We start from the raw sequence: 13795 nt of genomic DNA on the forward strand, positions 1-13795 counted from the left end.
CAGGAGCTGAAATCCAGGATGGTGTACAGATTTCCTATGGGCAGGCTAAAAGCGCTGCTTTTAGAACTTCTAAGGTGATCTCCTATTATATTTATTATATTGAGGTAGAATTGAGAATTATATTGAGGTATTATATTGAGGTAGAATTGGGTTTAAATAATTGTTAGTGGGGTCAAATCTAGGTTTGTTTTCAATCCCAGTCATGTGAAATTTTGGAGGAGCAGGATAGAAGTTTTTTCCTGAAAGAATTTCTAACCGTGTATGTGGCTTTCGTTTGGCAAAGGGCATTTGTTCCAAAACTGAATTTCAAAAGCATCCGAAAGTTTACAAATGACATTCATTAAGTCATAGTATGTACTGAGAATTTTCATATGAATATTTGTATGAATGTTTGTTAATAAATCTGCAAGTGTTTTGCTAGCTTTATTGATTCAAACGTCAGGAATGGAGGGGAAGGTCTTTGATAAGCTCATATTCTAACCAGCGATACCTTCTCCAATCCTCACCACTCCTTTTGCGTGCTGGAGCCCTTAAAAAATAGCTGTTACTTTAAAATAAGGGGAACAATTGACTCTCTCAATTTTTCCCACAATGTAACGTTTGATACCTGAGCAGCCAATCACCAGGTCTGAGTCAAGTTACATGGTGGCAACGGGGGAAGTTAATAGCCCTGTGTAAGCTCCAACACAGACTGACCTGGATCTTAAGAAGACTTCCGGCAGGCAGAGAGAGTGGTGGACAGGCATAGGAAAGATAAGTATCAGCAAAGGGGGGAGTGAGCAGTCCTAAAGAAAATTGTTTCTGTTTATAGTATTAATTATACATTCACCAGCCACCTAATTAGGTACACCTTGCTAGTACCAAGTTGGATCCCCTTTTGCCTTCAGAACTGCCTTAATTCTTTGTGACATAGATTCAAAAAGGTATCCACATTGATACAATAGCCTTCAGAAGTGCCTTAATGCTTTGCGGCATAGATTCACAAGATGTTGGAAACATTCCTCAGATTTTGGTCCAAATTGACATGATAGCATCACGCAGTTGCTGCAGATTTCTCAGCTGTACATCCATGATGCACTGCATCCCAATGGTGCTCTATAGGATTGAGATCTGGTGAGTGTGGAGGCCATTGGAGTACAGTGACCTCATTGTCATGTTCAAGAAACCAGTTTGGGATGATTTGAACTTTGTGAAATGGTGCATTATCCTGCTGGAAGTAGCTATCAGCAGATTGGGGACACTTTAGTCATGAAGGGATGGACATGGTCAGCAACAATACTCAGGTAGGCCATGGTGTTTAAATGATGCTCAATTGGTACTAATAGGCCCAAAGTGTGCCAAAAAATATCCCCCATACCATTAAACCACATCATCCTGATTCATTGATACAAGGCAGGATGGATCCATGCTTTCATGTTGTTTACACCAAATTCTGACCCTACCATCTGAATGTCGCAGCTGATATCAAGACTCATCAGACCAGGCTGGCAGGAATGGCGCCCGGTGTAGCCCATCTGCTTCGAGGTTCGATGTGTTGTGTGTTCACAGATGGTATTCTGCATACCTTGCTGTAATGAGTGGTTATTTGAGTTAATGTTGCCTTTCTATCATCTCAAACCAGTTTGCCCATTCTCCTCTGACCTTTCAGATCAGTAAGGCATTTTTGTCCGAACAACTGCCGGTCACTGGATATTTTCTCTTTTTTGGACCATTCTCTGTAAACCCTTGATGGTTGTGCGTGAAAATCCCAGTAGATCAGCAATTTTTGAAATACTCAGACCAGCCAGTCTGGCACCAACAACCATGCCACGTTCAGAATCACTTAAATCCCCTTTCTTTCCCTTCTGATGCTGGGTTTGAACTTCCGCAAGTCGTCTTTACCATGTCTAGATGCCTAAATGCATTGAGTTGCTGCCATGGGATTAGCTAATTAGCAATTTGTGTTACCAAGCAATTGAACAGGTGTACCTAATACAGTGGCCGGTGAGTGTATGTACATGGAGCAGCCCTATTTGCTCATTACATATGCAGGCTGTGCTTCCTGATTTGCAGTGCTACACAGTGGTTGTGCTTCAGGGCTCCTCCTTATTGTGCAGGACTATGAGTAGGCCAACTTATTATAAACGGTGCATTGCCTATGTGGCTGATATGTTATTTCAGTAGTTACAGGATGATATATTTCTTTGGGGGGAATACTGCGCTTCGGGGATATAGTGTGAAATGATGAAGTCACGTGGTTCAGTGACATAACGCGTAGGAAAGCGCACACCGGTAAGTGACATACATACGGGACACAGGAGTCCCGCGGCTTACTACACAAGCTGAACTCAAAGAATTTAAACTTAAAAGGATGCAAGGATAGTACCACACAGGATATGCTGACTGCACCCCACAGTACCCCAGAGAAGTGGAAACCGGTGCCTATAGCCCTGCAGGAAGTGAAGCAATCCCACTGGAAATAATACAAAAGTGTATTATTTACAGTAATAAGGTGAGCGGCTTGCACACCTAGAGGTGATTTAACACTGAAGAGCACAAATATCCACGGTGTAATAGAGGATTCTTTGGGACACTACCACGTTTTTTTAACACTGTAGCACTGGAAAAATTGATTGTTTAACCACCTCCCATCTGCGCTGTAGCGGAAGTACGGCTGCAGCGCGGACTCACATTTTCGGGAGGCTGTCTTTAAACGGCCTCCCAGACACAGTCTCCCCGCTTGCTCCCGCGAGCGCGCATCGGGGAAAATCTGTGTCGGCCGTGTCCCTTGGACACAGCCGATCACAGATCGTGGTGAATGGCCAATCACAGCGGCCATTCACCCCGTGATCGGACCGTCCAATGAGAGATGATCTCATATGTAAACATATGAGATCATCTCTCATCGCCAGCGCTCCTTCCTCACACAGACACTGCAGTGTGAGGAAGGAGAGAGCCAATCAGCCGTCGGGGACAAAGAAAAATGTAATCAGGGCACTGATCACCAGTGCCCTGATTACAAAAGGTACACCAAACACACTAAATGCCCTCAGTGCCCACAATCAGTGCCAATAGTGCTGCCAGTCAGTGCCCATCAGTGCCTGCTCATCTAGGCACTGATGAGCACTGACTGGCAGCACTATGGGCACTGAGTGTGGGCACTGATGGTGCTGCCCATCAGTGCCGCCCGTCAGTGCCCATCAGTGCCGCCCGTCAGTGCCCATCAGTGCCGCCTCTCAGTGCCCACAGTGCTGCCAGTCAGTGCGCATCAGTGCCTGCTCATCTAGGCACTGATGAGCACTGACTGGCAGCACTATGGGCACTGAGTGTGGGCACTGATGGTGCTGCCCATCAGTGCTCATCAGTGCCGCCCATCAGTGCTCATCAGTGCCACCCGCCAGTGTCCATCAGTGCCACCCGCCAGTGTCCATCAGTGCCGCCCATCAGTGCCCAGCAGTGCCACCTCTCAGTGCCCAGCAGTGCTGCCTATCAGTGCTCATCAGTGCGGCATATTAGTACCTCCTCATCAGTGCCACCTCATCAGTGCCCATAAGTGCCACCTCATCAGTGCCCATAAGTGCCACCTCATCAGTGCAGCCTATCAGTGCCGCCTCATCAGCACACATCAGTGAAGGAGAAAAATTTGTTTATTTTCAAAATTTACTCGCAGAAAATAAGAAACTTTTTTTTTCAAAATTTTCTGTCCTTTTTTCTTTTTTTTTGTAAAAAATAAAAAACCCAGAGATGATTAAATACCACCAAAAGAAAGCTCTATTTGTGTGAAAAAAAATGATAAAAATGTCATATGGGTACAGTGTAGCATTCCCGCGCAATTGTCATTCAAAGTGTGAGAGCACTGAAAGCTGAAAATTGGTCTGGATGGGAAGGGGGTTTAAGTGCACAGAAGGCAAGTGGTTAAATCCGAAGTTTATATGGACTTGATTTATTTATTGATTATTTGCACTGTTTTAATGTAGTATTAACATTGTACAGCACTAGCACTTTGATTCATTTATGCACTAGAAATTTGTGCACAACACAACCTCCTGGAAGCAGAGATTGATTCATAGTTTTGTTTATATATTGCACAGAGTATTACATATGATTTATGCACTATATATGCACATCATTCCCACATTTTCTTGTGTTTACATTATTGCACAGTACCACAGTTCATAATCACTATAGGCACTTTATATTTATTATTTATTACACGCAAGTCACTCTGCACTTTGTATGATCGCCATATATAGGTATTTATCTTTTTGATAAGGAAAATATTTTATATAATGAAGATTCTCTTTAACTTATTGAATTAATTAATTAACTTGGCGTGTACACCAACATTAATTTAGAGAGTATTTACCATACTGTCCAAGGTTTCAGTCAATATACGAGCAGCATTAGGGATAAAGAAAGAATATTATCTTACCGAGACAGCGCAAGAATCACACCCAAAAAAGTTACAGGATCATGATTTTGATGGAATCAAAGCTAAAGCTTCTCTAATAAAGATCTTTATTACAATAATTATTATTATTACAATAATAAAACTAGGCATATAAAAATATATTGTATCAAAAATTGCTTTAATGGCAAATACAGTGTGCTTTTCATTGCAATTGCTTTACACGTTTTTTTAGATTAATTGCAGGATCTTCTGGGTTTACAGTGCTTCCGAACCTGCAGTTGCTCTCCTTCAAAGCTGTCGCTTTCTGTCCTGGTAACCATTTTCCCCATTTCAAATCTTTTAATAGGGACCCCTTTTTCTTGACAACTGTCCAAGGGGGATATCCCCTTACTTTGGAGAGCATTTCTCTCATTTCCTGTTGTGTCTCCAAGACAGGAGCCCAATGGGACACAAAAAAAAAGATACAGATTTATGATTTAAAAATATTTGTGAGTGAACCGTCCAATGGCTGTCAGTCAGCACAATGAGCAAAATACAGCATATAAATTTAGGTTAAAAGTAGAAATAAGGAAATAAAAGCGGTAACGCACAAGATTGGGAGGTTTACATAAAATAAATCGCATTTACATTTTAAAAAAAAAATTGATTCCCTTTTGGTCTCTGTTCTAAAGAAATAATTACATCAGAATATTATCTATTTCTCACCTTTTCCTGAAGGCTTGCTATTTTTCCTTGTTGCAGTAATAATCAAAAACACAAAAAGAAAATATTAAGATCTCCACAGAGACCCCTTAGTGAAAATTCTGCTCATCCCACAGACTGGCCTGTTTCCTGTGGCCAGGTAAATGAATGTGAGATGTGGCTGGGTAAGGCCGCAGGGTGGAAGCGCCCCCATGCTGTACAGAAGAGGTGCTCTGGGGCCGTTGCAGAGACAGTGTTAGCTGCGTAATGTATGAAAATGTATTCTCATCAATATTGTGCAAGTAAGCTAAAGTGCCAGACGATGAATGCATTCATGAGGCCCATAGATCGGCCTATTGATAATACGTGCTCAAGGTGAGAGAGGGCACAACTTCATGGTCATTCACAAAGCCGTCCCCCATCTGTCTTCCCAGAAGCCTTCAAATGAGACTAATAGGGTCGGAATGTTACAACCAAATCGTATTTATCAGTTCTCCTTTGTGCAGTGCGATCAATACCCTTCGTACAGTCAACATGAAGAAGCATATGTCACATTATCATCATGTCCGGGCGGACGTACATTAGCAAACATCAATAGCTAAAAGGCAAGTTGCACTTCAGTACAACTGTTCACGGTTTTCTGCAACTTTGTAGGTAATAAGGGTTAAATGTTACACTTGTCAGACTGACTCAGACCTCAAAGGAAAATTTTAGTCAGATCTTATTTTTTTTTTTTACATAATAAAGATCAGCTTGAGTTAAAAATATAATCACTCTGCTAATACTTTATTATCCTTGTTTCCGTGTAAATTTTATAGTTTTTTTTAGGAGCGTCGGGCAGCCATATTAAGTCATGCTTTGCAGTGGTATCACTTTACTATTCCTTCTCCCAATGCATGCCTGAGTCGTCTGACTCATTACAAACATAGTTCTAGATACATTTTCTCAGAGATTAAGCAGTCAGGTAGCGAGATTGTAGTGACTAATCTAGAAATCTCTACATTTACTATAATCACAAAAATAAGGATCAGAAAACGGGTGAGATGTGAGAGACACTTCAAAACAATTGCAAACGCATCTCAAGATATGCGGTAACTCAAACTCTTCCAGCTATGAAGTTGGACCTTTGCCACACCTTCTTCATTGCAGTATGCTGAGCCAATGTGAATAAGCTCTGATTATGGGCGGACATGATTGGTGTAACTGAACAAAGGCATTCTGGGATTATGGATCTATTTGCACTAGATGTTGGTCAGCTGTTGGGATTCTGTACCACTTTCATGTTGACCTGGATATTGCTCACTTATGGAAGGTGAGACGTAGGAGGCATTCTTTATAATATTATCACCAGTTGCTTGATTTGTAATATTCAAGTGTGATCAGACAGCAAGAACACTCTTCACTACCTACCTAAACACCACCATTCTACCATGTGCTCTTGACACCACCATTCTACCATGTGCTCTTGACACCACCATTCTACCATGTGCTCTTGACACCACCATTCAACCATGTGCTCTTGACACCACCATTCTACCATGTGCTCTTGACACCACCATTCTACCATGTGCTCTTGACACCACCATTCTACCATGTGCGCCTGACACCACCATTCTACCATGTGCGCCTGACACCCACATTCTACCATGTGCTCCTGACACCCCCATTCTACCATGTTCTCTTGACACCCCCATTCTACCATGTTCTCTTGACACCCCCATTCTACCATGTGCTCTTGACACCCCCATTCTACCATGTGCACTTGACACCCCCATTCTACCATGTGCGCTTGACATCCCCATTCTACCATGTGCGCTTGACACCCTCATTCTACCATGTGCTCTTGACATCCCCATTCTACCATGTGCTCTTGACACCCCCAATCTACCATGTGCTCTTGACACCCCCAATCTACCATGTGCTCTTGACACCCCCATTCTACCATGTGCGCCTGACACCCCCATTCTACCATGTGTGCCTGACACCCCCATTCTACCATGTGTGCCTGACACCCCCATTCCACCATGTGTGCCTGACACCCCCATTCTACCATGTGTGCTTGACACCCCCATTCTACCATGTGTGCTTGACGCCCCCATTCTACCATGTGTGCTTGACACCCCCATTCTACCATGTGCTCTTGACACCCCCATTTTACCATGTGCTCTTGAAACCCCCAATCTACCATGTGCTCTTGACACCCCCATTCTACCATGTGCTCTTGACACCCCCATTCTACCATGTGCGCCTGACACCCCCATTCTACCATGTGCGCCTGACACCCCCATTCTACCATGTGCGCCTGACACCCCCATTCTACCATGTGCTCCTGACACCCCCATTCTACCATGTGCTCCTGACACCCCCATTCTACCATGTGCTCTTGACACCCCCATTCTACCATGTGCTCTTGACACCCCCATTCTACCATGTGCTCTTGACACCCCCATTCTACCATGTGCTCTTGACACCCTTGGACAAGAAGTAAAGTGGTTGTTCATTGTTAACTATCCCCCCCCCCCCCAATACCCAGAAGTAGGAAGTGTATTTAATGAATCTGGCTTGTGAATAGGGAAGTGTTTGGGGAGACAAGTACTAGGTTGCAAAAGAAGTTTGCTTTAAAGAATAACGTGTTATTTTGCCCTGAAATTTGTCACCATTACGCTAGGAAAACTGTGCTTTAACAACAAATCCTCTATTTCAGAAAAAAGTAAGCTGCCCTCCCTGAGTTTCTTACCTACCCCATGAAACATAACTGCATCCTTTGCAATGTCTACTTCTCCTTGGTCAGAAATCAAATTTGGCATTGGTCATGCCTTTGTACTTAGCCCTTGTAGAATTTTACCAGGCTGTCCCAGAAAGCAGTAGATTGCTCACTGACCTATTCATCAAAAAAGGAAGTCACAATACAATGATCTTCTCAGGTGTGCTTTTTTTTTTTTTTTTTTTTTGGTCTCCTATTTCTTTTAATAACCGAAAATATTCTTTTGACTTCTGCACTGAGATGACTGAGCAGTCATCAGTTCACTAAGAAATTCGCACACTGCATTTTAGGATTTGAAAATATAGAAAACCTTGGTACTACACCATTCTGGTTCTAATTTGCACCCTGAGCAAGACTTATGGATGATCAGAATACAGTTATCAACTTTGAAAACAACCAAAGTGTTGCATTATATGGCCAAACTCCTCCGAATTATTGAGTTCAGGTGTTTCGTTGATGGATACGTTTAAAAAAAAAAGTAAAGGAATTTTTTTATTTTCTTTCAAGAATCATACCTAGCTGGATGCACCATTGGTTCCCCACTGGCTCCAAGACTGAAAATTGAGGGATCAAACACCGCTGATCGCTCGGCTCTCAGAGCTCCGTGAGCAGAGAACTAGTGACTCAACCACCGCTGTCTGCTCTGACTTAAAGAATAACTCCACTTTTGTTAAGAAAAAAAACATAGAGTGATCTATGTGCATTGCAAGATTTGCTTTGTTGCAGATTCCTACCTTTTGTTCTGAGGAAATCCCTGTGTGTTTGTCTGTGTCCAAGTGGAAAGTGTATCTAATGGGAGTGGTTTTATAATTATAAATCAGCTGCTGCACCTGCAGGGTTCTAATGAGGAAAATTGCAGGGACTGCATCCCTTTAGATGTGATTTCCTATTGGGAGTATCCCACCAAAAATGAAATTTTTGTTGCAGGGGATGCCGAAAATCTGACTTGTATCTTGTAGTGCAGACTTCTGGGAAAATCAGTGAGCTAATCACACAAGCAGGAAGTTATGTGTGTGTGGGGGGGGGGGGGGGCGTTCTGTATACATTCTCTGCTCAGAAACCCTTCAGGTAGGTATATTGCATTGCATTTTACAGAACATTACAGTGCTGCAGATGTAAAAGGAAAGTTATTTTTCAATAACATTCAATTACAATATGACTTGAGTCACAATGGAATATACTATATATATATTTTTTTATTTGCAATTTTTTCCCACAAAAGTGGAATTACCCTTTAAATATGCTTTAAATCTCTCTGTAACCAAAGACTAATGTTTCCTTGTATCTTAGCCCTATAAAAGGCCTTTTTTAGCTCTGCGCTTATTTTTCTGAGACCAGCAACTGGAGTTTTACCTGCAGCACTACCAGAATGCCAACAGTGAATAGAGTTTGTCACAGGGAGGTCTATTTGCAGTTCAAAATGGAAAAAAAACCCTTAAGTGTGATCTCAGACAAAAAAATACACCCAAGTTCATATGGAAACCCAAGTGACAGAGCGCCAATCCTATGGTGGCCTTAAGAGGTCATACTTTATCCGCAGGGCCTTTGCAACAGCCGCACAGATGAGTACTGACACATGGCACTGGCTACAAATGTTTCTTTTTTTCTTGGCAATATTTCAAGAAATTTGGGAGCGTAATTTATTTTGGCCCACAGCAACGTCAAACGTCAAGCAAGCAAATTCAAGAATATGTCTTTCTTAAGACAACGTCTGACGATAGTGATGATAAACCTGTTTCTCACTTTCTTGTTATCATTGATCTGTATCTTTCTTTGTAAGCTGTCGACAATGTACCACCCACTTCTCCTTCCTGCCCAGTGCGCATTTCTCTCGCCAACTACCTTCTTTCTTCTTTTCCCATCACTCTCTCGCTCTTTTTTTTTTTATTTTCGAACGTACCAGCGTCTCAGTGTTTCTCGGCCTTCCATCCAGCATTGATCTCATAGTGTTTTTCTTGCTCATGTTTGTTCGGATAAAGGCTGTCTCTCCGATTGACAGCACTGTTGCCTGCAGGCTTGTTTTTTGCCAGATGTGTAGTTACACGCTTTAGATGTGTCAAATTATTTTCGGGGAATGTGGGAATATTCTGCGGGGCGGCTGTCTGTGGCTGCCTGTTATCGGCTTTTAAAAGTGCGAATGGAAACAATCCGCTTTCTCTGGTAAATCATCATCTTATACAAAAAAAAAGGGGAAAAAAAGTCTTTCTACTAACTTGGCACAGCTTCTTGTTTTTCATTAGTCAGTTCATAATTAGTCCCAATCAGAGATTAGGCTATTTGGATATTGCAGCCATACTTTTTCTGCGGTATTGTTTTAATCCAAACTGTGTTTATAAAGTGCATAGTTTTATAATGTGCAGTTTACATACAGTATCTCACAGAAGTGAGTACACCCCTCACATTTTTGTAAATATTTTATAATATCTTTTCATGTGACAACACTGAAGAAATGACACTTTGCTACAATGTAAAGTAGTGAGTGTACAGCTTGTATAACAGTGTAAATTTGCTGTCCACTCATAATAATTCAACACACAGCCATTAATGTCTAAACTTCTGGCAACAAAAGTGAGTACATCCCCTAAGTGAAAATGTCCAAATTAAGCCCAATTAGCCATTTTCCCTCCCCCGGTGTCGTGTGACTCGTTAGTGTTACAAGGTCTCAGGTGTAAATGGGGAGCAGGTGTGTTAAATTTGGTGTTATCGCTCTCACTCTCTCATACTGGTCACTGGAAACTCAACATAGCACCTCATGGCAAAGAACTCTCTGAGGATCTAAAAAAAAGAATGGTTGCTCTACATAAAGATGACCTAGGCTATTAGAAGATTGCCAAGACCCTGAAACTGAGCTGCAATACGGTGGCCAAGACCATACAGCGGTTTAACAGGACAGGTTCCACTCAGAACAGGCCTCGCATGGTGGTGGGAGTGTTATGGTCTGGGGCTGCATGAGTTCTGCTGGCACTGGGGAGCTACAGTTCATTGAGGGAACCACGAATGCCAACGTACTGTGACATACTGAAGCAAAGCATGATCCCCCTCCCTTGAGAGACTGGGCCACAGGGCAGTATTCCAACATAACAACACCAAACACACCTCCAAGAACCCTATTGAGCATCTGTGGGGCATCCTCAAATGGAAGGTGGAGGAGCACAAGCTCCGTGATGTTGTCATGGAGGAGTGGAAGAGGAATCCAGTGGCAACCTGTGAAGCTCTGGTGAACTCCATGCCCAAGAGGATTAAGGCAGTGCTGGAAAATAATGGTGGCCACACAAAATATTGACACTTTGGACATTTTCAATTACGGGTGTACTCACTTTTGTTGCCAGCGGTTTAGACATAAAGTGTGTTGAGTTATTTTGAGGGGACAGTAAATGTACACTGTTATACAAGCTGTACACTCACTACTTTACATTGTAGCAAAGTGTAATTTCTATTGTCACATGAAAAGATATATTAAAATATTTACAAAAATGTGAGGGGTGTACTTACTTCTGTGAGATACTGTATGTAAACTGCACGTTATAAAACTATGTACTTTATAAACACAGTTTGGATTAAAACAATACCACAGAAAAAGTATGGCTGCAATATCCAACTAGCCTATGTTTTAAAGTAAATCATTAGCATTGTTGTCATGTTTACTAGGTGTGTTTTTGAATGCATGAGAAAGACGAAAAAGAGAGGTTTGGGACTTTATATGTGGTGTACATCCACCCATAGGTGTACTTCACGGACATGGTATACATGTACAAAAAGAGAATAAATGTATGATGGAATTGGTTATTTATTCGAAATTATAGATTGATAGTAACATTAAATGTCATATTTAGAGCATTCAAAAAAATATTTTAGGTACATAGGTGATATGGTAGAGCCATGGCACAATAAAAGCACTGATAAGTAAGTAGAATAATAAATATACATGGTAGACAAAAGTTAATATATGTACAAAAATATAGATGTTGCATGATAAAAACCACAGAGATTGTATCCTATAATGCTCTACGCATTTCGTGAGATTCACTTCTTCAGGAGCAGGTGCAATTCATATATCCTCTTCATACAGCCACGGTGAGGCTCTTCTGTCTCAGCAGTTGGCTGCAGAAAGGAGGACAGAAATCCTCCAGATTCTGCGCTTCTTCATGCAGCTGCCGTAAGGCTTGTCTCTGCCCCCGTCTCAGCAGCTGGCAGCAGAGAGGAGGACAGAACTCAGTCTACAGATCCTGTACCTCTATGTGCGGCTGCAGCGCCCCCTTAGTCTCTGCCCCCCCCCCCAATCTTTGTATGCAGCAGTCTGCAGCAGCTGACTCCAGCCGCCCTCTGGTTGTCCTCTAGACCCTGCACTTTCTGCTTCCTAGCTCCGCCCCCAGCTCCTTCTAGGCAGCAGCACAAGGTAAGGGGGGGGTGCACCATAATGTAAGGGAGGATGGGGGACGCTTCTGATAAGGGGGGGGGTGGCTCTTGACATCTGATGTAAGAGAGGTGGGGTGCTCTGGACATCTAGCCTTACAGATACAACTGGCCCTTTGAGGGCAATGATAATACTGTTGTGGCCCATGATGAATACCCCTGGCCTAAGATATTAGCAGTGGCAGACTTTGTTTCCCTCTTGAAAAGTTTCCTTAAAAGTGGCTCTGTCACTAAAGTCAAATGTCTCCCTTTAAAGAATACAGTCAATACTTCCATCACCTGCTACCTTTGCCACCGAACGCCGCTGTAATTCAGAGAGCTTGCTGGCTGAAGTCTGTTCAGAAACTGACACCTGTGGGTGAGTTGGGTTCCTGGTCCCTTGCTGCACTCAGTGGTTCCTCTCGCTGACCCCTGTGTCACTACTGTGTACTTTGGTTGTGTAGGGGTTGGCAGGAGGAACCACTGAGCACTGCATAAAAAAGAAAATATACAGTGTTTTCATTAGGACCTCATGCAGACTGACGTGTTGTAGTGTGCTGAAATCTTTCCTTGCATGCAAATCACCTGGCCATGTCTGCTTTTAGTAATTCTTGGTCACAAACCTGGAACAAATATTCAAGTCTTGAAGTATTGAAGCCCATTTATCAACATGAGAGCAGGGCAACTTGCATTTTTAGAACTAGAGATCAGCAATGCCATCCTACATATTTCTCCCATGACAGCTTTCCTGAATTCATGGATTTTGGTGTAAGCAAGTAATACCTTGCACATTTCACCAGCTACAAACTGGTATTACAGCATCAGTAATTGTTTTATAACTAGCAAGTTTGTTTATTGAGCAGATGGAAATGTACTGACAATCCAAACTTCTATAACGGTAGTATCTTGAAAACTGACATACAGCATGGCATTTAGGGTACAGCATTGCTGAGTATGACTATGTAACATACTGCACAGCTTACAGAATGGAGCAGTCCAGAGCATGTCAAGTGAAGCGCAGTGTATAGAGGAATGGTCCACACATTGTTATACATACACAGCCAGAATGGGCAGAGTGAGTGGCTCATGTAAACTTAGAACATTGTCCACAGCACAGATCACACTAAACTACCAAGCATGAGGATATAGATGGGACTACCTCTCGCTCTCACATTTTGGGTTTATATATAATAAACGATGAGATAATGTGACAAAACGATCTTTTTTTGTTTATCTTTCAGGTTACTGATCATGCCACAACTGCCCTCCTGCACTACCAACTGCCTCAGATGCCAGATGTAGTGGTCAGATCTTTCATGGTAAGTAGGGAGTCTGCTAATCTATAACTGGAAAAATAATAACATTGTGTGGTCGCTAAATAATTTAACCAGCTACAGAATGTTTTTAGTGAGTACATATTTTAGCACAAGCACAGTTTACCACTGTCACTGCCCACACGGCCGGTTTAGAGGTCCAGAGATTTATAATCCCAGCTCTTCTCCCCCCCCCCCCTCTTTCTGCAGGGCTTCAGGGATTGTCTCTGCCACTGACCAATCAGAATCGCTCTG

The 13795-nt window shown here is 42.5% G+C and overlaps 1 protein-coding gene across 1 annotated transcript in view; it reads left to right on the top strand.

Moving 5' to 3' along the window:
- MED27 (mediator complex subunit 27) overlaps nt 1-13795 on the top strand; it is a 550125-nt gene that overhangs the window by 523853 nt on the left and 12477 nt on the right. The window contains exon 7 of the mRNA XM_082263750.1: nt 13469-13546. Coding sequence (XP_082119876.1) covers nt 13469-13546 — 78 coding nt within the window. The remainder of the gene's footprint in view (nt 1-13468; nt 13547-13795) is intronic.

This window comes from Pelophylax lessonae (assembly GCF_965119305.1).
Source record: "Pelophylax lessonae genome assembly, chromosome: 7".
Lineage (NCBI taxonomy): Eukaryota > Metazoa > Chordata > Amphibia > Anura > Ranidae > Pelophylax > Pelophylax lessonae.